Source organism: Microcebus murinus, chromosome 16, assembly GCF_040939455.1.
Source record: "Microcebus murinus isolate Inina chromosome 16, M.murinus_Inina_mat1.0, whole genome shotgun sequence".
Classification (NCBI taxonomy): Eukaryota; Metazoa; Chordata; class Mammalia; order Primates; family Cheirogaleidae; genus Microcebus; species Microcebus murinus.
Genome location: NC_134119.1, coordinates 67903157 through 67924185, shown reverse-complemented (window position 1 = coordinate 67924185; position 21029 = coordinate 67903157). Strand labels below are relative to the sequence as shown.

Below are 21029 nucleotides of genomic sequence, written 5' to 3'. Positions count from 1 at the left end.
GAAATGAGGTTTCCCTATGTTGCCCAGGCTGGTCTCTTACTCCTGGACTCTTAACCGTCCTCCCACCTTGGCCTCTTAAAGTGCTGCTATTACAAGCCTGAGCCACTGTGCCCAACCCTTTGTTGCAAGATTTCAAACTCCAGACCTTGGCATATATAAATCTCAGGAGGCTTAGTGCTTCTTTAAGTTGTAATAACTTCAGAATGGTAAATGCTACAAACTTAAATCATTTGGAAATTTAATGAGTTAAATTAATTTTGCATATTAGTTTTGTGACCTTTGAATGACATATTTTAATTGTAGTTGTTTCAGTACCTCTAGAGGTAGCGTTAAGGGGCAGGTGCTTTAGAAACTGATGTCGTGCCCCCAATGACCCTTTAGTAGCTTTATAATTTGTTTTTTGAAGAATAAAGCAATTTCTGGAGTATTTTAAATGACTTAGGCCGGCGCGGTGGCTCACGCCTGTAATCCTAGCACTCTGGGAGGCCGAGGCGGGCAGGTAGCTTGAGCTCAGGAGTTTGAAACCAGCCTGAGCAAGAGCGAGACCCTGTCTCTACTCTAAATAGAAAGAAATTAATTGGCCAACTAATATATATAGAAAAAATGAGCTGGGCATGGTGGTGCATACCTGTTCCCAGCTACTCAGGAGGTTGAGGCAGGAGGATTGCTTGAGCCCAGGAGTTTGAGGTTGCTGTGAGCTAGGCTGACGCCATGGCACTCACTCTAGCCTGGGTAACAAAGTGAGACTCTGTCTCAAAAAATAAATAAATAAATAAAAATAAAATAAAATGACTTCTAGTAGGCCGGGCGTGATGGCTCACGCCTTTAATCCTAGCACTCTGGGAGGCCGAGGCGGGCAGATCGCTTGAGGTCAGGAGTTGGAAACCAGCATGAGCAAGAGCGAGACCCGGTCTCTACTAAAAATAGAAAGAAATTAATTGGCCAACTAATATATATAGAAAAAATTGGCTGGGCATGGTGGCGCATGCCTGTAGTCCCAGCTACTTGGGAGGCTGAGGCAGCGGGATTGCTTGAAACCAGGAGTTTGAGGTTGCTGTGAGCTAGGCTGACGCCATGGCACTCACTCTAGCCTGGGCAACAAAATGAGACTCTATCTCAAAAGAACAAACAAATAAATATATGACTTTTAGTAAAAAGAAAAAAAAAGCAGGACCCATAATTCTATCTACAAAGTATGCTAAACCATGCACAAAGGTTACTTAACCTTGGAAGGAAATGGGTGACACTGCCCAGGTAACCACCATGGCCAGGTGATAGTACTAGGTGTGATTTCCTCTCTGATTTTTAACATGCTCAAGATTTTGCAAATTGCTCAGAGTAGCTGTGCAATTTTGATAAGAGAAAAGCAAAGAAATATTGCTTTGCTCTGCAGGGGTGGGGGCAACTTTGAGATGTTTAGGTCAATAGCCTTTAATGTTTTTGACAACCTACGGTAGGAAATACATTCTACATTGTGACCAATCGCCTGTCTTTCTCTACCTTCCTCTCTTCCTCCCTCTGGCTGACTTTTAATTTTTTCCTTCCTGCAACACACTGACTTCATTTTTGTTTTTTTATTTTTTCTTGAGACAGAGTCTCACTCTGTTGCCCAAGCTAGAGTTCCGTGGCATCAGCCTAGCTCACAGCAACCTCACACTCCAGGGCTCAAGGGATCCTCCTGCCTCAGCCTCCCAAGTAGCTGGGACTGCAAGTGCACACCACCACACTGGCTTGTTTTTTCTACTTTTAGTAGAGACAGGGTCTCACTCTTGCTCAGGGCTCAGACTCGTCTCCAACTCCTGAGTTCAAGAGATCCTCCCGCCTGGGCCTCCCAGAGTGCTAGGATTACAGGCATGAGACACCAAGTCTGTCCTGATTTTGTTTCCATTTCCATCCAATTTCATTTACTTTAATGCTCGTCGTAACTCACTGCGTTGATTTCTTGACCTGCGGTGTAAAAAGCCTTGGCTGTCCAATAATACATTTAAGCAAACTCGTAATAGTTATTACCGCTTGAGGGGCTATTTCCCTGTCTTTGCCAAATTTCAGAGACATATTTATCAGCATTTCGAGATAGAAACGTACACCTGAAGACCCTCCCCAGTGAGCACCAAAATGCTTCTAAAACAAAATTCTCCTTTGTGCCCCTCCCATAGTGGTGATCTTAAAGGTCACTCCTGCCTGCAGGGCGAGACTGAGGTGGGAGGAAACTGAGCCGAGCTGTGGTGAGGGCAGTTGGGTAAGATGGAACTGGAGCTCAGCCTAGCTCACAGCAACCTCAAACTCCTGGGTTCAAGCGACCCTCCTGCCTCAGCCTCCCGAGTAGCTGGGACTACAGACATGCGCCACTATGCTTGGCTAATTTTTTCTTTCTTTCTTTTTTTTTTTTTTGAGACAAGAGTGTCGCTTTGTTGCCCAGCCTAGAGTGAGTGCCGTGGCATTAGCCTAGCTCACAGCAACCTCAAACTCCTGGGCTCAAGTGATCCTTCTGCCTCAGCCTCCCGAGTAGCTGGGACTACAGGCATGAGCCACCATGCCCAGCTAATTTTTTCTATATATTTTTAGTTGGCCAATTATTTCTTTCTATTTTTAGTAGAGACGGGGTCTCCCTCTTGCTCAGGCTGGTTTCAAACTCCTGACCTTGAGCAATCTGCCTGCCTTGGCCTCCCAGAATGCTAGGATTGCAGGCATGAGCCACCGTGCCCGGCCCTAATTTTTTTTCTATATATTTTTTGTTGGCTGATTAATTTGTTTCTATTTTTAGAGATGGGGTCTCCTCTTGTTCAGGCTGGTTTAGAACTCCTGACCTTGAGTGATCCACCCGCCTCAGCCTCCCAGAGTGCTAGGATTACAGGCATATTGGGCCACCCTGGCTGGCCTAACACTTTTGATTCCCTGTTTGTCCGGAGGGAACCAATTAAGGGTGTGTCTAGAGATTGTATTTGCATTCTCTCATGGTGAATGATGGCAAGCATCTCTTCTTGTGCTTATTGGCCATTCCTACATATCCTTTGGGGAGATGTCTACTAATAATGTTACCCACCTTTTATTAATACTTGGGTTTGGGCGACTTCCAGGGTCCCCCTCTCTTGGGGCCCGAGAAACTCGTCCAGGAGTGTATAATAAAGCCACGTGGTTTGGCCCCCCCCCAAAAAAAAATACTTGGGTTTTTGGCCAGGCGCAGTGGTTCATGGCTGTAATCCTGGCACTCTGGGAGGCCGAGGCGGGCAAATCATTTGAGCTCAGGAGTTCAAGACCCCATCTCCACCAAAAATAGAAAAAAATTAGCCAGGCATGGTGGTGCATGCCTGTAGTCCCAGCTACTCAGAAGGCTGAGGCAGGTGACTATCTCAAAAATAAAAACAAAAAAAAACTTGGGTTGTCTCCTTGTTATGTATGTGTTCTTTCTCTTTTTTAAAAAATATTTTTTTGATATTATCTTTCCAAAATTTTAGTATGAGTTTTTTTTTTTTGAGACAGAGTCTCGGTTTGTTGCCCAGGCTAGAGTGAGTGCCGTGGCGTCAGCCTAGCTCACAGCAACCTCAAACTCCTGGGCTTAAGCAATCCTCCTGCCTCAGCCTCCCGAGTAGCTGGGACTACAGGCATGAGCCACCATGCCCGGCTAATTTTTTCTCTATATATTAGTTGCCCAATTAATTTCTTTCTATTTTTAGTAGAGACAGGGTCTTGCTCAGGCTGGTTTCCTTAAGCAATCCGCCCACATCTAGGCGTGAGCCACTGTGCCCGGCCTAGTGTGAGTTTTTTATAGCAGGATAGACGTCCTTCAAAAAGAGGACTTGTAAATACTTTTCCAGTCTATGAATTGTCTTTTGGTTTTCTTAATGTTATCTTTTGAAAAGTTTTAAATTTTTATAAAATCCAACTTGTCATTTTTTAACGGATCATGCTTTGGGTGGGATCATATTATACTGTTTAACATGGAGTTTTTCTGTGGAGGTTAGAAAAAAAACTAAAAATTAAAAAAAAACATGGAGTTTTGTTAAATTTAAGATTTATTATCTTGGCTGGGCGTGGTGGCTCATGCCTTACTCCTAGCATTTTGGGAGGCCCAGGAGGGAGGATTCCTTGAAGCTAGGAGTTCAAGGTCACCTTGCACAACACTGCAAGACCTTGCCCCTAAAAAAACAAAAACAGCATCTGAAAAAACCTAACTGGGTGTGGTGGCACAGGACAGGCCTGTAGTCCCAGCTACTCAGGAGGCTGAGGCAGGATTGCTTGAGCCCAGAGCTATGATCATACCACTGTACTCCAGCCTGGGTGACAGAGCAGGACTTTGTCTCAAAAAAAAAAAAAAAAAAAAAAAAAGCTATGCTCTAAATCTGATTATTTATCTGGAGGTGGCTCCCTCCTGAATGCAAGACCAAAGTGGAGCCCTCTGTTTACTGATTCTCAGGGAAAATCCACTGCATGGTCTGTCTCTTCAAGGACTTTTCTGGATAGGTTGCAAAGCCCATTATAGAATAGCATGCTGCCAAGTTATAATTTGCCCTGTGAATAGCATGCCTAGTACAGTACTGTCAGCTTTCTGTGGTAAGGTGAGGCATTTAAGTGTAGAACTCTTACTGCTAAATACTGTCCACCAGTGCCAAAAGCAGCACTAACTTCCTGAATACAGGTTTGCTTCCCTCCTAAAGCCAGAATAGTTAGTGCAGAATCCCAGGTCTCACACATGTTGACCCCAAACCTCATTAGTAAGATGGGGGTGGAGGCTGCCCAAACAAGCTGACTTGACCATGAAGATTGTTACCTATTAAACTGACTTACACCTTTTACAGGGGATTAATGCTGGCAGATCTAACAAATCATTTTAGTATACAAATAAGGTCTAACTTCAAAATTCCAGCTGGGCAGGGTGGCTCTCGCCTGTAATCCTAGCACTCTGGGAGGCCGAGGTGGGCGGATTGCTCTAGGTCAGGAGTTTGAAACCAGCCCGAGCAAGAGTGAGAGACCCTGGCTCTACTATAAATAGAAATTGGCCAACTAATATAGAAAAAATGAGCCGGGCATGGTGGCACACACCTATAGTCCCAGCTACTAGGGAGGCTGAGGCAGCAGGATTGCTTGAGCCCAGGAATTTGGGGTTGCTGTGAGCTAGGCTGACAGCCATGGCACTCACTCTAGCCTGGACAAAGTGAGACTCTTGTCTAAAAAAAAAAAAAAAAAATTCCCTCTCAGAAATGTTTACCATCCAGTTCTTTTATATAAAGCACATCCCCTGGACTTGAGTAGCCCTATGTCAGGCAATGGATTGGCTTAAAAACGTTGGCAATTGCATACTTTGCAGCTGAATTAGAATGAGCTAGCTTTGCAGGCACTGCAGACCATGATCATTTACAATACAGAAATTACAGAAACATCTTTGCTAAGTGGTCTCTATAAAGCTTAATTCTCCCATAGGGCTTATTCTTAATTCTCCCATAGGGTTATTAACTTAATCTGTCAAAAGACTTAATTAAGCATAGCAAGTTGTACCCTCTTCAAGCCCCTCACCTTCCCTGGGCCTGCCTCTGCAGCAGACACATACCGCAAAGAAGCCACATTCTTTGAAAGCAATTTATTTGTTTCTGGATCACAAAATATAGGGGAAGGATCAGGTGATGCCTGTCACCCCCTGGTTGTACATCTTATCTTCCCAGTCTGTGCATCTATAAATACTTTGTACAACACCAAGCTCATACTGTCCCCCCTTAAGCGCCTTCTTACATTCTACCAGCTGTGGAGTGTAGTATGTGACCAGGTAGGAAGTTAAACCAGATGCCCCATTCAGAAGGCAGGGCTCCCCTCCAATTATTGAAACTCAAGTAACTGGTGGTTCTCTCGCTTTTCTAAAACTCTCATGAACAAGTAGGTTAATAAATAACATCTGCACAAGTCCTACAGTGATTTAACCTTACAGATGTGCAGTGTCTGAGGTCCTTTCCTTGTCCCCAGCTTTCTACGGTCCCAGGTAACCTGTGGCACCTGGACTGCTGCCCCTGGGTCCCCCACATCCCGGGGTGGCGATGGAGGAAGGGCAGGCCAGGCCAAGCATGAGGAATAAAGTCTTTATTGGGCTCAGACCAGGAGTCCATGGGTCTTGAGGACCTCTGTGTATTTGTCAATTTTCTTCTCCACGTTCTTTTCGGCCTGTTTCCGTAGCCTCTGTAGGACAAGGACAGGTGATGGTTAGTGGCAGCTGCCCGGGACCACCCTCATCTCCTCCCATCCTTCTGGGCCTCTGGAAGCAGCCCGACTAGTGGTGCAGTGCACCCTGGGGTGCCAGCCCCTGCCCTCACCATGAGCTGTTTTTTCTTCCGGTAGTGGATCTTGGCCTTCTCCTTCCTCTTCTCCTCCAGGGTGGCTGTCACTGCCTGGTACTTCCAGCCAACCTCATGAGCCAGACGACCCAGGTAGGCAAACTTTAGGGAGAAATAAACTTGTAAGGACGTATGGCCTCAGTCCCAGAAGCCTGCACTAGGTCACAGGGTTAGTTAAGTGGGGAGGCTGTCACTGATCCTAGAGGACTCTGGGAATGTCACAATCCAACTGTCCTCATCAAGCCCCAGTGAGGAAAGCACACATTCTCCCACCCGTCCTGGCATCAGCTGAACCATTGGTGATATCGGCACTGCCCACAGGGGCATCCGCAGACCATCGTGAGAAAGACATCATCTGCCAGGACCAGGGACCTCAGGTTTACCCCCCAGCAGGCCTGAAGTCCCTAAGCTAGACCACTCAGTGTAACTTGGCACTCACCTTTCTTGTAGGCTTCAGACGCACAACCTTGAGGGCAGCAGGAACCACCATCCGCTTTTTCTGTCAGAGAAAGGGAGGGGCTCAGAAACCAGGCGAGAGAGACAGACGGGAAGGAGCCTAGCTGGGCAGGCGCAGGCGTCTCAGCCAGTGCTGTTTTCACGAGGATCAAACAATGTAGGTAATCGCAGAACATCATGGACGCCGGCTGCTGGACGCTGTGCTGGGGGCTTGGTGCAGCTCACCTTGTCATAGGGTGGTGGGATCCCATCAAACACCTTGAGGCGGTCCAGGGCAGCCTGGCCTCGCTTAGTCTTGTGGGGCAGCATGCCTGCAGGGAAGGGGGATGGCAGGCCTGCTCAGTGGGGCTCAAGGGGACACCTACCCTCCCCCACCAGGGCAGGCAGGTGGTGGCCTCAGATGGTAGTGCATGTAGAGCTGTCTCATGGTAGGGAAACTCGAACATGAGTGGGAGAAGTCCTCATCACTGGCCACCCGCCTGTCACCACCACATGCAGCCCTCAGGCCCAGCTCACCTCGCACAGTCCGCCAGAAAATGCGGCTGGGGGCCCGGAAATGGTAGGGCCCCCGGGAAGGGTTGGTGTTCATCCGTTTGCGGAGGAAGGCCAGGTACTTTACTGAGGGGAGAGCAGGAGGAGCGCACGCATGAGACCCGCCTATTCTGCCAGACCCACTGGTCCCCAGAATCCCAACCCCCTCCCCCTGCCACAAAGCTCCAGGGCCTTTTCAGGAACTCAAAACTAGCCCCTCCCACCACTGCCACAATTGCTTTTGGGGACCCCACCAGCCTCAGCACCCCACACGGAGACCTCCTCCCAGGCCCCAACTTACGCTTGTTTCTATAGAAATTGCCAGAAATATTGATGCCCTCACAGCGCACAACCACCACCTTCCGGCCTAGAGGGAAAATGAGGCATTCAAAGAGGGCAAGGGTATACAGACAATGCCACCTGAACATGCTACCTTCTCCTGGCACAACTCACCTGTCCAGTCACTGTCTGGACATAGAGGGCCACATCCCTCCCTGGGACATCACTAACCACAATGTAGAAGAGCTAAAGCCCCGAGAAGGGCCTCTCGCTCCAGGTCCCAGGCAGAGCTGGATTCGTGTTGAAATTAAAAGCCAGCCTAACAGAAAGTCACTTCAGCCAGGAGTCTCCACCCGTGGGAAAGGGAGAGGCTGGTAGGTCTCAGAGCGGTGCATGGGGTTGATCTCATGGTCGTGAGACTCAAACGAAAGATGGTGATTGTTGCTCATCACTGACCTCCCAGGTGGAGCTAACAACGGGAACTGTGGGCAGAGACTTACCCAGCAGTACCTGTTTGGCCACGATGGCCGCCAAGCGGCCCAGGAGATGGCCTCGGCCATCAAGCACCAGGACCTGGGGAGACAAGGTGAGAGGGTTTGAGGGCATTGACTGCCTTTCTTTGACTCTTCCCACAAGCCATCATTGCTTTCTACATTCCTCTTGCAGGTTAGCCTCAGGGTTCTTCCTGCCCAGCTATCAGACCTGGAACTGTTAGCCAAGGCCCACTTTATAGAAAGGAAACCAAGGCCAAGAAAGCAAAAGGTGAGTGAATGGGATAAGATGCCAGAACTGCCCTCTTGTCTCAGGTCCTTGAAGGGTATGAATTTTTATGTGATTATATTTTGCATTTAATGAAGTACAAGCTAGGATTGAACCTAGACCAGCAATACTCTGTCCACACATCACCCAGCTACAAGAACCCCGTAATCTGTGATACAAATTGTAGGTTCCTAACAGAACCTAATTCTCTTCTGCTAATTTCACAACTAAGAAAACCAAGTTTCACCACATAATCTGTCAGTGGAGTTAAAAAAGAAAAAAAAAAAAAAAAAAGGAAACCAAGTTTCAGGTGGAATGAGGTTAGGCAAAAGCAAAAATCCCACACTGATTCTGCTACTAACTCCGCCTCCCCAGGTAAAATGCTCAGGCACCAATCCTCAACTCCCTACTTTAGCCCCTGCTGTCACAAAGTATAATGCATTTAATAACTATTGTAGGCTGGGCGTGGTGGCTCATGCCTGTAATTCTAGCACTCTGGGAGACCAAGGCGGTGGAAGGATTGCTTAAGCTCAGGAGTCAAGACCAGCCTGAGCAAGAGCGAGACCCTGTCTCTACTATAAATAGAAAATTAGCCAAACAACTAATAGAAAAAAATTAGCCAGGCACGGTGGCAGTGCCTGTAGTCCCAGCTACCTGGGAGATTGAGGCAGGAGGATCACTTGAGCCTAGGAATTTGAGGTTGCTGTGAGCTGGGCTGACTGCACTCTAGCACAGGCAAGAGAGTTAGACTCTTGTCTCAAAAAAAAGAGAACAAAACAGAAAAACTATTGTACATACTTTGTAAGTGCTGGAAAGGAATTCAGAAGAACACTAAATCCAAAGCCTGACTTTGTGACAATGTGACCTTTGCCAAAACACTCCATGATTCAGCCGGCCACGGTGGCTCACATCTGTAATCCTAGCACTCTGGGAGGCCAAGGCGGGAGGATCGCTTAAACTCCGGAGTTTGAGACCAGCCTGAGCAAGAGGGAAACCCCATCTCTACTAAAAATAGAAATAAATTAATTGGCCAGCTAAAAATAAATAGAAAAAATTAACCGGGCATGGTGGCGCATGCCTGTAGTCCCAGCTACTTGGGAGGCTGAGGCAGGAGGATCGCTTGAGCCCAGGAATTTGAGGTTGCTGTGAGCTAGGCTGATGCCACGGCACTCTACCCCAGGCTAGAGTGAGACTGTCTAGAAAAAAAAAATCTGTAAGTTTCCTTCCACATTTCAATTTCTTGTAAGATGAAAAAAACAAGGTCTGCCTCAGGAGTACTAAGTTAGCTGAACTACACCAAACAATGCAATCCAAACTGTGCTAGGTCCAGGGACACATGCTCAGTGAACTCTACCATTTGCTTAGGTCAGCCCTGCTTGAAAACTTCATTTCCCATCTTAACCACACAAAAGAATTCACGAGGAAACCCTTCCCAGAGCCAGCCTCTCCTTCATATATAAGCAGTTACCCCAAGAGCCAGGAACTCAGCTTTTGCTGTGTTCTCTAAGGGGCCCCAGGTGGTCGTATGGCTAAAGGACGTCCCATAATTGTGGAACCATTTATCACAGCCCTGCTGCCAACCGTAACACCCTTCCAAGGCAATCGCCAACCCCGAAACAATGCGAAAAGGGCAATTCATTCCTGAATGTCCGTAGTTTAGCACTCTCTCGACCCCCTGCGGAAAGGGATTTCATATTAAAATAACCAGAGGTGCGGAGAACCCTGATTAACAGTCCCACGTGAGGTTAAAGGAGCCCGCGCATTGGACAGGATGGAAATACCTTCCATTTGGCTAATCCTCAGTTTCTCATTGCCCCGAAGCCGCCCAGACTTCCACGAGTTCGCCATCGCTGGGGACACACAATGGTCCAATTCGGCCAAGACCGGACCCCAGCGCCCGCACCCACTACCAGAGACCAAGGTAAGCGAGGTCTAGTTGTGCTAACACTAACACCTCTTCCTGTGCTGGAAGCTCCTACAACTACCCCTCGCCTCGAGAATAAAATGCCGCGTTTTAGTGAACCTTAGGCCTGCCTAAAAACAACCTAACCATTTCCTACAGATTCCCCTTGCCCCCAAAGATCTCAATTTTGTTCAATTATCGACTCTAAGTTTGACAACGCATGTTGAAGAAGATAGAGTATCCAACCCGGTTCTGGCTTGGATCCCACCCTGCCCCGTGCCGCCCCGGCCCGCGCGGAGCCCACACCTGCCCCTCCGCCATCTTCGGCAGCCGCCTGGGAAAGAAGGAGGTCTTGGCGCAGGGTTTCTTATCCCTTGAAACAGGGGTGGCAGAAGTGACGCGAAACGGGCTGCACGGGCGGCTTTCTCTTCATTGGCCGAAATGTTGTGCGCGTGCGCAGAGATGCCCCACTGGAAGGCGGGACATCTAACTGTCCAATCCGAACACCATTCCGATAGGCCCTGGCGGCCACGGCAGTGAGGGGCGAGAGATCACGTGGGACGTGGAGGCGGGGCTGCTGGGGCGGGGCTGTCCCGCCTGGGCGGCCATATTTTTAAGGGGCTGTTAATCTCGATCACGCGATTTTTTTCCCGCCATGTTTGTGAGGGGAGGCGCCATTACCCCCCCAAGCGACTGAAGGCTGCAGGGCATGTGGTGGCCCGCAGGGGGCAACGAGCCCCGCCTTTTACTGCTCAATTTTAGGCTTAGAAGTCTGGATTCCCCGGTGCGGTCGACCTCACCGTGACCCCGGCAAACCCCTGGCCTTATCTGGGCGTCAGTGTCCCCATCTGTAAAATAAGTGGAGGTAATTTTCCCTGTGAGATCTAAGAGTGGGTGAAGGAATGACTGCAGATGCCTGGGTTGCACATCAATCTGGTGTGTTCCCCAGAGGAACCTCTCATTTTCTGGACTCCTGGACTTTGCTTAGGCTGTGTCCCTTGTGCATGGGATGGCGTCCCTGCCCCCTCCAAAGTCTGGCTTGTCACAGTCCCGGTTCCCTTTGGCTCAAGAGTCCTTTTCCCCAGAGAGCCTTTCAGATATCCTAGCCTGGGTTGGCTCCCGGACCGCCTGTGCGCCCCCTCCGGGAGAGCGCGTGGTGTCCCGCACTGAGGCTCGCTGGGTCCCTTGTCTTCTCCCTAGTAGCCTAGGAGACCGGGCTGGTGCTGACTCAGATCTGGGTTCTAGCATTGCCCAGCACCAGCCCTGGGCCCCAGGAGGCTTCAGAAGACAGTATGTTTTTGCCTGGGCTAGCGTGCAGTAGCTGGGTCATGGCTCACTGCAACCTCTAACTCCTGGGCTTAAGCGATCCTCCTGCGTCAGTCTCCTGAGTAGCTGGGACTACAGGCGCGCTTCCCCCACGCCTGGCTAATTAAAAACAATTTTTTTCTTTTTGTAATGTTGGAGTCTTCTCTATATTGCAGAGGTCTCTAACTGCTGAGCTCAAGTGATCCTTCCACCTCTGCCTCCCAAAGTGGTGGGATTACAGGCGTGAGCCACCGCGCCCAGCCAGATGACAGTATTGAATGAACTATTTCCTTAACCGAAACATCAAGATTCAAATCAAAATTCCCCCATTCACACCCCATTCCATCCACAGACAGGCCTGGCCAGAGCTGGTAGAAAAGGATGATTTATATACAGTTTCATGGGGACAAGGGCTTTGTACAGAGGGGAGTGACGGGCTGGTGCTGCGTTCTGGCGTTGCCTCCATCCTGGGGAGAGAGTAAGAGGAGCAGGGGGGCCCAGGAAGGGACCAGCTTGTAGCCAACCTCCTCTGCGTCCTGGCTGCGCATCCTCTGGCAGGTGACTCCCCACTCTGGGCCTCAGTGTCCTCCTCTGTAAAATGGGATGATAGATACATCTGTCTCACGGGGCTGTTTGAGGATTGGTGGACAGAGAGGGAAAGGACTTAACTCAGAGCTGGGCACAGACTCATGCCCAAAACAGCTCCATTCAGAGCTACCGCTCATTGTGTGCTAGATCACTGTCCAAGAGAATTCTGCTATGGTAGAAATGTTCCCTGTTTTTGTTCTGAGAGTATGAGAGACGCCAGCTCCATGTGAGTACCAAATACTTCAAATGTGGCCAGTGCAACTGAGCTGAGTTTTTAATTTTACTTAATTAATTTATTTATTTTTAAGTGTATAGAGATGGGGTCTCGCTCTTGCTCAGGCTGGTCTCCAACTCCTGACCTTGAGCAATCCTCCTGCCTCAGCCTCCTAGAGTGCTAGGATTACAGGCGGGAGCCACCACACCTGGCCCTATAATTTACATTTAAGAAACTAATAATGTGGTTATTGAGAGACTGAGGGAAAAGGTTGGATAGGGACTAGGGTGGGAGGAAAATTCAATGTAGTACCTTTAAAAAAAATTATAATAAAAATTACTGCTCAGAAACAAGTCCTGAAATGAAAAATCATAAGATTTAGAAACTGGTCCTCAATCTAGTTATTAGAAAATTTATGCATATTTCGAACAACTTGAGTACTTGAATATACTTTTGCAACTGTAAATTTCATGAAACTTATATACAGATCAAGTGTTTCTGATAAAAATTTATTGTTTGAATTGTGATGTGCTGTCAGTGTAAAATACACACTATATTTTGAAAAGTTAGTATAAAAATTGTAAAATATCTCATTAATCATTTAAAAATATTGATTACATGTTTAAATGACAACATTGTGGATATACTGAGTGAAACAAAATATATTGTTTATAAAGTTACCTTCATCATGGCTGGGCATGGTGGCTCATGCCTGTAATCCTAGTACTCTGGGAGGCCAAGGCGGGAGGATCGCTTGAGCTCAGGAGTTCTCGACCAGCCTGAGCAAGAGTGAGACCCTGTCTCTATTAAAAATAGAGAAAATTAGCCAGACATGGTGGCGCATGCCTGTAGTCCCAGCTACTCAGGAGGCTGAGGTAGAGGATCACTTGAGCCCAGGTGTTTGAGGTTGCTGTGAGCTAGGCTGACGACACAGGACTCTAGCCTGAGCAACAGAATGAGACTCTGTTTCAAATAAATAAATAAATAAATAAAGTTACCTGCATGAGGCTGAAGTGCAGTGTGCAATCATAGTTCACTGTAATGTCAAATTCCTGGGCTCAAGCAATCCTCCTGCCTCAGCCTCCCAAGTAGCTGAGACTACCATGCCCAACTAACTTATCTATATTTTTTTGTAAAGATGGGATCTCATTATGTTGCCCAGGCTGGTCTTGAACTCCTGGGTTCAAGCAGTCCTCCTGCCTCAGCCTCTCAAAGTGCTGGGATTATGGGCGTGAGCCACCATAGTTGATCCTTTTTTTTTTTTTTTTTTTAAATGTGGCTATTAGGAAATTTAAAATCCCATGTGTGGCTTGCATTCTGTTTCCACTGGGCAGCATTGCTCTAAAGGCTTTTCATGGGTCACTTCATTAACCTCATGACAATCCTATGGAGGCCATTATTAAAGCCTTTTGTACATATAAGGAAACTGAGGCAGAAGAGAGAAGGGCACAGATGCTAGAACATGACAGCCTAGAGCAGGGTCCTCAAACTTTTTAAACAGGGGGCCAGTTCACTGTCCCTCAGACCGTTGGAGGGCCAGACTATAGTTTTAAAAAAAAACTATGAACAAATTCCTATGCACACTGCACATATCTTATTCTGAAGTAAAAAACAAATGGGCAAAAACACCCGCATGTGGCCTGTGGGCCATAGTTTGAGGACGCCTGGCCTAGAGTCAAATCTTGGTTTTCATTCAAGAGCTGTGTGATGTTGGCATATTACCTCTCTGTGCCTTGTTTCAGCCTCTGTGAAACAAGGATAATAATGGCACGAGCTTCTCAATGGAGTGAGTTAATTTATGGAAAGCCACAGCACAAAGCCAGTGCCACCAAGTCACTATATGTTGGAGTAATTACTGTAAAATGTTTCTTGTCCTTGGGGCCTCCCCTCCTTCCTCCCTCCCTCCTACCCCACACCTCTTCCCAGATTCTTTCCTCCCTCCCATGCCTCCCATGGCTCCCTGATGCCCTGCACTGGCCCAAGTGACTGGAACACCCTGGGCTTTCTCACACCCGATGGCTTCACCAAGGCAGTTCCCTCTTAGGATGCGGTTCCATTCCTGTCCCAAGACCCCTCCACCCTGGCTTGCAAGCTCCTGCATCCATATATCTCCTCAGGGCCCTCACTCCCTCCGGTCCCCACTGAGCTCAGTGTCCTTCCCTAATCTCACTCCATCCCAGGTTCCCCACTGTCCAATCTGGCCCTGGGCCTGTCGGGCCCCAGCCCCCTGCCCCATCCACTCCACCCGACCCCATGGTCCTCTCGCCCCAGGCCCTCCCAGCCTCCGCCCCACTCTCCACTCCCTTCCTGCAGCTGCTCTCGGTGGCCTGGGGACCTGGGCTGCCCCGGCTCTGCTCCCAGCCTTCCCCTAGCTCCTAGAACCCTCCCCAGAGTCCAGGTCCCGTGGCCTGTGAGGGACTCACCGAGATGACGCCGCAGGCAGGTCAGGGCTCCACAAGCAGCACGTCCTGGGGACTGGAGGTGGGGGGTGCCTGTGGGCCCCCAGGGTCAGTCACAGGGCGGCAGGCAGGGCCTCCGGCTACCCTCTGTCCCGCTCCACCCTCCTCCCATCCCGCTGGCTCACCTGCTCCCCAGGGCAGGGCGTCCTCTGCCTGGCCCTTCGCCAGCGCAGGCAGCAGGCGGCGGCTGGCAGCACCAGAGCCACTAGCGGCAGCAGCAGCAGCAGCTGCAGGGGTGGCTGCGGCACTGGCAGGGCTGTGGCCCCCCAGGCGCCAGGGCTCTGTGGGGGCGGCAGGGTGGAAGGGTCTGGGGAGACAGAGGAGGCTGGGTGACCAAGGAGAAGAGCTGGGTTGCAGAAGGAAAGAAAGGCTGTCTGGCACTGGCTGTGGGACCTCAGCAGGCTGCTGCCCGCCCCGTGCCTCAGTTTCCTCATCTGTAAAATTGACATATTCATTATACTGACCTCATCGGGTTACCACAAAAATTAAATGAGGAACATATGGAAAGTGCTTAGAACAATGTTGGCGCATAGCAGAGTTGTACTTTATTTTATAATGAAGCAAGTATGTTTCTAGTGATTCCATATCTATTTGTCTTCTTAACCCAATAGTCTGTGGGTCCCATGTGAGCAGCAGGGATCTTATCTGATTTATTTATCACCAGAACCTACTACTTAGTGCTCATTAAGTATTTGAATGAATGAATGAATGAATGAATGAAATAGGTTCAGAGAGACTCCCCTCAATGCCCCTTAAACACACAGCAGGTTTCTGCCTCAGGGCCTTTGCACTGGCTATCCCTTTTTTCCCAGCTTTCATTAACTTTCCAGCCAACCACTTCAGATCACGATTCCATCATCCTGTTTTCATTTGAGTGCACAGGGCTCATTATACGCAGATACTTTCTTTTTGTTTTATTTCTAGAAATAGGATCTTGCTGTTTCCCAGGGTGGAATGAAGCAGCATGATCATAGCTCACCCTAGCCTCAAACTCCTGACCTTACTTTCTGGATTATTTATGTGATTAAGAATTTATCCTCTGTCTCCCCAGTTAGCACGTCAGCTCCAAGCGGCAGGGATCTTGGTCTTGCTCCATCCTGTGTCCCCAGTGCCAGGCACATAGGAGATGGTTAATAAATGGTTGAATAAATGGTCATAGACCTAAACACAAATGACCAATGAGGCTAAATATAATTGATAGGAGCTTTTGGAAATGCACAGAAAAACAGAACAAACGAGCACCCATACATGCGTAAGTAATTGGTAAAATCTGAATAAGCTCTGTGGATTGGGATAAGGCCAATTTCCTGGTTTCGATTTTGTAGTATAGTTAATGTTAACAAGCAAAATGTTACACTGGGGAGGGAGGCTGGGTGAGGGTTGCCAGGGACTCCACCCTCGCCCTGTTCATTTTTTTGCACTTTCCTGTGAATTTATAATTATTCCCAAAGAAAAAAGTTAAAAAAAATTAACTTGCTAAAAAATAACAAACATTAGAAATCCTAGCCAGGCTGGGCATGGTGGCTCACGCCTATCTATAATCCCAGCACTTTGGGAGGCTAAGGCAGGAGGATCTCTTGAGGCCAGGAGTTCTAGACCAGCCTGTGCAACGTAGCAAGATCCAGTGTCTACAAAAAATAAAATATATTAGCTGGGCATGATGGCTTGTGCCTGTTGTCCCAACTACTCAGGAGACTGGCGCAGGAAGATCGCTTGAGCCCAGGAGTCTGCAGTTGCAGTGAGCTATAATGGTGCCACTGTACTCCAGCCTGGGCGACAGAGTGAGACCCTGACTGAAATAATAATAGAAAATTTTTTTTAAATCCTGGGGAAAATATGAATCTACTTATTTTGGCTTTTTTTTTTTTTTTTTTTTTGTGAGAGAGAGTGTCACTCTGTTGCTCAGGCTAGAGTGTCGTGGCATGAGCCTAGCTCAAAGCTACCTCAAACTCCTGGGCTCAAGGGATCCTCCTGCTTCAGCCTCCTGAGTAGCTGGGACTAGAGGCATGCACCACCATGTCCAGCTAATTTTTTCTATATATTTTTAGTTGGCCAATTAATTTCTTTCAATTTTTAGTAGAGATGGGGTCTCACTTTTGCTCAAGCTGGTCTCAAACTCCTGACCTTGAGCGATCCTCCCGCCTTGGCCTCCCACAGTGCTAGGATTACAGGCATGAGCCACCAGGCCCGGCCACTTTTTTTTTTTCCACATTTTTAAGCTTTGGTACTAGGAAATTTACACTTAAACATGTGGCTCACATTGTATTTCTGTTGGACAGGGCTGTCTTAGAGAAACAGGCAGGAATTATTGTTCCCTTCTAAAAGATGGGTAAACTGAGTCCAGAAAGGGGAATGAATGCACTTGCCCTTGTCACAGATAATGGGGTCAGGGTGGGCTCTGGGACACACTGAGCAGAGAGGGTGAGGGGCTGTGAGGATGATGGGAGAGGGGCGGGGGGCACTGGGACCCTTTACCGGGCTGACACCGCAGCTCCAGGCACGGAGAGAAATTCCGGCGGGTGATCCAGGGCTTCAGAGCCACCAGCTGCTGGGAGGTGTCCTGCAGGAGGCAGGAGATGTTGGTCTGGACGAAGCGAAGACAGCTGGGGAGGGGCTGGGGGCAGGGGAGGGAGACGTTACCACCACATCAACCCCCCATCTCCGCAGGGCCCTTCCCTGCTGGCAACGCCTAGCAACTGGGCCCCATGAGGCCTGGGTCTCAGCCAGAGTTTAGCACCCACTGCCCCTGGTTGCTGGGAGGGAGAACGCCAGCAGCACCCTTCAGCAGGGCCTAGAGATCTGGCCCCAGAACTGGGCCCAGACCCTCCACCATCCCCTGGCGCCTCGAGAGTTGTTCTCCAGCGACAGGACCCCCAGGGTGTCGGGGTGCCAGCTCTACCTTCCTTGTGCTGCTAAGTTCGAAAGAAATCTCCAGCAAGGCTGAGCAGAGCTTTCCTAGGAAGATGCCTAGGAAAGCATCTTCCTCCCCTCACTTGTCCCCCAAGTTCAGGGCTGACCTGAAAGGCACAGGTGGTGACAAAGACTATCTCGGTGTTGACAGCCTCCAGCAGTTTTTGCATCTGGGACCCAGCCACGGTCTTGAGCTGTTCCATCCAGCGCTGCGCCAGCACCAGGCGCCACAGTGCCCCGCACAGCTCCTCCTGGGGAGACGACCCACGCGGGGCAGGAAGGGGCCGGGTTGGCCAACTAGCCTGGTCCCGAGGCGGGGTCCTGAGTCTGTGGTTCCCACCTCCATCCCCACCCCTCCCAGGTGACTCACTTCCTGCAGGTTGGAGGCCACAGTGACGGGGTAATCCAGAAGCAGGTGGTCAGACTACGGGAGAAAACAGGGGGAAACACTAAGGAGACTCAGACGCTGGCAGAGAGCCAGAGAGAGAGGGCCAAGGACCAGAGAGGGGGAACTCTGACCCGGCCACCCAACTCGGTCTCAAAGAGGGACCGCAGGATGGGGCTGAGGCTGGGGCGCTCACCAGCTCGCCAATGTTGCGGGCGAAGGTGGAGGAGATGGGGCTGTGTTGGAAGGAGCAGTGCTGGGTCCCTCGGAGGCTGGCGCTGAGCAGCAGCAGCAGCAGCAGGGGCGTCTGCAGAGCAGGGTGGGCTCTCTTGGCTCTCACGCCCCCCCAGGCCTCCTGCCTCCTCCGCTCCCTCCTCCCTCTTCCTCCCGGGTCTCCAGAGCTGTCCCCACCTCTGCCCACCTCCTCATTCCTCTCAGCCTCTGCTCCAGCGCTGTCACTTTTCATCCTGCTCTGCCAGCCCTCTCCCCATCTTCCCCTTTGGTCCTCTGTATTCACTGGGCTGTTTCCCTCCATCTCCCATTTCCGTCCTGTCCTGTCCTCTCCACTTGTACCCGCACCGCCAAATCCCCTCCTCTGTCCATCTTCTCCCACCTCTGCCCTCCTCCCCCCTCCTCTGCTCATCTCCCCCTCCTCTGCCCGCCTCCCCCCTCCTCTGCTCATCTGCCCCCTCCTCTGCTCATCTCCCCCTCCTCTGCCCGCCTCCCCCCTCCTCTGCTCATCTGCCCCCTCCTCTGCTCATCTCCCCCTCCTCTGCCCGCCTCCCCCCTCCTCTGCTCATCTGCCCCCTCCTCTGCTCATCTGCCCCCTCCTCTGTCCACCTCCCCCTCTGACCTCCTCCCCCCTCCTCTGTTCCCCTCCACTCTCCTCTATCCACCTCCCCCTACTCTGTCCACCTCCCCCTCCCCTGCTCATCTCCCCCCTCCTCTGTCCACCTCCCCCCTCCTCTGCCCACCTCCCCCCTCCTCTGCCCCCCTCCCCCTCCTGTCCACCTCCCCCTCCTCTACCCATCTTCCCCCTCCTCTGTCCATCTTCCCCCTCCTCTGCCCCCCTTCTCTCTCCTCTGTCCACCTCCCCCCTCCTCTGCCCCCTCCCCCCTCCTCTGCCCCCCTCCCCCCTCCTCTGCCCCCTCCCCCCTCCTCTGCCCCCCTCCCCCCTCCTCTGCCCACCTCCCCCTCCTCTACCCATCTCCCCCCTCCTCTGTCCACCCCCCTCCTCTGCTCATCTCTCCCCTCCTCTGTCCACCTCCCCCTCCTCTACCCATCTCCCCCCTTCTCTGTCCACCTCCCCCTCCTCTACCCATCTCCCCCCTTCTCTGTCCACCTCCCCCTCCTCTGCTCATCTCCCCCCTCTGCCCACAGCCCCCTCCTCTGTCCATCTCTGCCCCCCATCTTGGCACTGCGCTTCCCTGTTCCCCCCACTTTGTCCCTCAGGTATACGCACAGCTGGGCTCCAGGCTGGTGACAGCACTGTCATCTCGGCCCGCGGCCCCTCATGCTTGTGGCCGGGTCTTGGAAGGGACAGAAGAAGTCTCGGACCCCTACACCCCAGCCCTTTCCTCCTCGCCCGCCCCTTCTGCTCCCCGCCCCTCTGCCGTGCCCTTGATGTGGCCGAGTTTCCGCCTCTGACTCCCCCAGGCTTCCTGCACGAGCCCCAGTTACGGTGAAATCTCCTCATCTCCCCTTTCAAGAACCCCGACGTCCGGTCCCCAGAACCCTCCCCAGGTCAGGGACTCGGGAGCCCGACCCCCCATCGCCTGCAGCCTCTGCCATAGGACTGGAGACCCCGGCTCCGCCCCTCGGGGACCTGGAGTCCAGTGCTCCTCACACACCAGGCTTGCCCCAGCTGGGTGTGGAAGGGGCCAAGCCGGGTGACAGCAGAGACTGAAAGTGAAAGGAAGTTTTTTGGGGGAGAGAATGAGCAGGGGTGGAATTTGGGCCGGGGCCGAGATCGCCCCCTGGTGGCGACAGGTGGCCGCCCACGCCGCCAATGGCGCCTTCGCAGAGCTCTCTCTGTGCCTGAGGGCCGAGCTGGGGACTGTCCCCCTGACCACGCAGGGCGCAGGCACGGAGAGCGGGGCTCAAAGCGGGATCTGGCTCCGGGAGCTGTGGCAGCGGGGAGCCTGTTGCATGGCTGGGCCTGACCGTCCTCGGGCGCTCCAGCTTTGCCTCCCAAAGCCTGGCACACAGGACTCGGGGATGTCTTGTCACATCAGGCCTGGCGAGTGGCATTCTGGCTCTGGCTTTGCCACTGTGGGAGCTTAGTCCGCCCCTTGACCTCTCTAAGCCTCAGTTTCTTCAATTCCAAACCGAGGGGTGAGGTAGTAAATGAGAAAACATAAGGTCCATTCCACAGCTTGGGTCCTTGGAATGTCTTGCTCATTGTCCATCCATGGTATACTGTCCCCAAATATCTGCTGGAGGATTCTACACCCATCCTGTGGAACTCAGGCATGGCCACATGGCTTGCTTTGGCCAATGGCATGAGGGCGAGAATGACAGGTGACACTTCTGGCTGGAAGCCTACAGGGCTGGAGAGTGGCTCTGCATTGGTGGCAGATGCATCAAGAGAGGCCACCCTCAGCCGAGTGCCCGGTGTGACTCTGAGGAGCTAAGGACCCTGCCAACCCTGGGTGAATGGGTAGTGTGAGCAGGAGACCAGCTTTGTGCGTCACCGCAGCAAGGCCTAGCCCGTCCCGAGTTGTCCTCCCTGCCCACTTCGCCTCACTTCCTGTCCAGCCAGGTTTAGCTTCCTGAATGGTCACACTTTTCTGGGTTTTTCACTTGTTTTCTGACTGCCATGGCCCCCAAAAATGTCCACATCCTAATCCCCAGAACCTGTCAATATGTGACCTCACATGGCAAAAGGGACTTTGCAGGTGTGATTAAGCTAAAGACCTTGAGA

The 21029-nt window shown here is 51.0% G+C and overlaps 2 protein-coding genes and 4 non-coding genes across 10 annotated transcripts; all 6 read right to left on the bottom strand.

Moving 5' to 3' along the window:
• Positions 1-6050: 6050 nt before the first annotated feature.
• RPL13A (ribosomal protein L13a) lies at positions 6051-10693 on the bottom strand. Of its 2 annotated transcripts, none has more exons than XM_012754302.2 (8): positions 10552-10693; positions 8084-8156; positions 7606-7671; positions 7290-7391; positions 6999-7084; positions 6757-6816; positions 6297-6419; positions 6051-6162 (listed from the first exon to the last, which is right to left on the bottom strand). In XM_012754302.2, exons 1-8 carry the CDS (start codon positions 10564-10566, stop codon positions 6076-6078), a joined length of 612 nt encoding a protein of 203 aa, XP_012609756.1. In that variant the 5' UTR covers positions 10567-10693; the 3' UTR covers positions 6051-6075. The 2 variants fall into 2 exon arrangements, with proteins under 2 accessions (XP_012609756.1, XP_012609757.1); XM_012754303.2 differs by lacking the exon at positions 10552-10693 and adding an exon at positions 10124-10198.
• On the bottom strand, positions 6593-6677 carry LOC142861497 (small nucleolar RNA SNORD35). Its single transcript, XR_012912722.1, has one exon. It is a non-coding gene; the product is annotated as a small nucleolar RNA SNORD35 (small nucleolar RNA).
• LOC142861494 (small nucleolar RNA SNORD34) lies at positions 6890-6960 on the bottom strand. Its single transcript, XR_012912719.1, has one exon. It is a non-coding gene; the product is annotated as a small nucleolar RNA SNORD34 (small nucleolar RNA).
• Positions 7164-7248, bottom strand: LOC142861492 (small nucleolar RNA Z195/SNORD33/SNORD32 family). Its single transcript, XR_012912717.1, has one exon. It is a non-coding gene; the product is annotated as a small nucleolar RNA Z195/SNORD33/SNORD32 family (small nucleolar RNA).
• Positions 7959-8042, bottom strand: LOC142861493 (small nucleolar RNA Z195/SNORD33/SNORD32 family). Its single transcript, XR_012912718.1, has one exon. It is a non-coding gene; the product is annotated as a small nucleolar RNA Z195/SNORD33/SNORD32 family (small nucleolar RNA).
• Positions 10694-11919: 1226 nt separating the features above from the next.
• FLT3LG (fms related receptor tyrosine kinase 3 ligand) lies at positions 11920-19995 on the bottom strand. 4 transcript variants are annotated; one of them, XM_075993217.1, is made up of 10 exons: positions 19932-19995; positions 19569-19635; positions 18303-18413; positions 18092-18145; positions 17829-17972; positions 17287-17425; positions 14937-15157; positions 14776-14844; positions 13034-13155; positions 11920-12141 (listed from the first exon to the last, which is right to left on the bottom strand). In XM_075993217.1, exons 2-8 carry the CDS (start codon positions 19599-19601, stop codon positions 14797-14799), a joined length of 750 nt encoding a protein of 249 aa, XP_075849332.1. In that variant the 5' UTR covers positions 19602-19635; positions 19932-19995; the 3' UTR covers positions 11920-12141; positions 13034-13155; positions 14776-14796. The 4 variants fall into 4 exon arrangements, with proteins under 4 accessions (XP_075849332.1, XP_075849329.1, XP_075849331.1 ...); XM_075993214.1 differs by lacking the exon at positions 19932-19995 and having other exon boundaries at positions 19569-19923; XM_075993216.1 differs by lacking the exon at positions 19932-19995 and having other exon boundaries at positions 14937-15118; positions 17287-17371; positions 19569-19923.
• Between the last annotated feature and the right edge of the window lie 1034 nt (positions 19996-21029).

Bases quoted from the DNA above. Each gene is read 5' to 3' on its own strand.
- FLT3LG (XM_075993214.1), bottom strand. From the start codon at position 19,802: ATGAGGAGATTTCACCGTAACTGGGGCTCGTGCAGGAAGCCTGGGGGA. The intron at 18,414-19,568 runs GTGCGTATACCT...CCTGCTCTGCAG, and splicing joins CACCAGCCTGGAGCCCAGCT to ACGCCCCTGCTGCTGCTGCT. The intron at 18,146-18,302 runs GTGAGCGCCCCA...TTTCTCCCGTAG, and splicing joins CCCGCAACATTGGCGAGCTG to TCTGACCACCTGCTTCTGGA.
- RPL13A (XM_012754302.2), bottom strand. The intron at 7,085-7,289 runs GTGAGCTGGGCC...CCTTCCCTGCAG, and splicing joins TTTCTGGCGGACTGTGCGAG to GCATGCTGCCCCACAAGACT. The intron at 6,163-6,296 runs GTGAGGGCAGGG...CTTGTCCTACAG, and splicing joins GGAAGAAAAAACAGCTCATG to AGGCTACGGAAACAGGCCGA.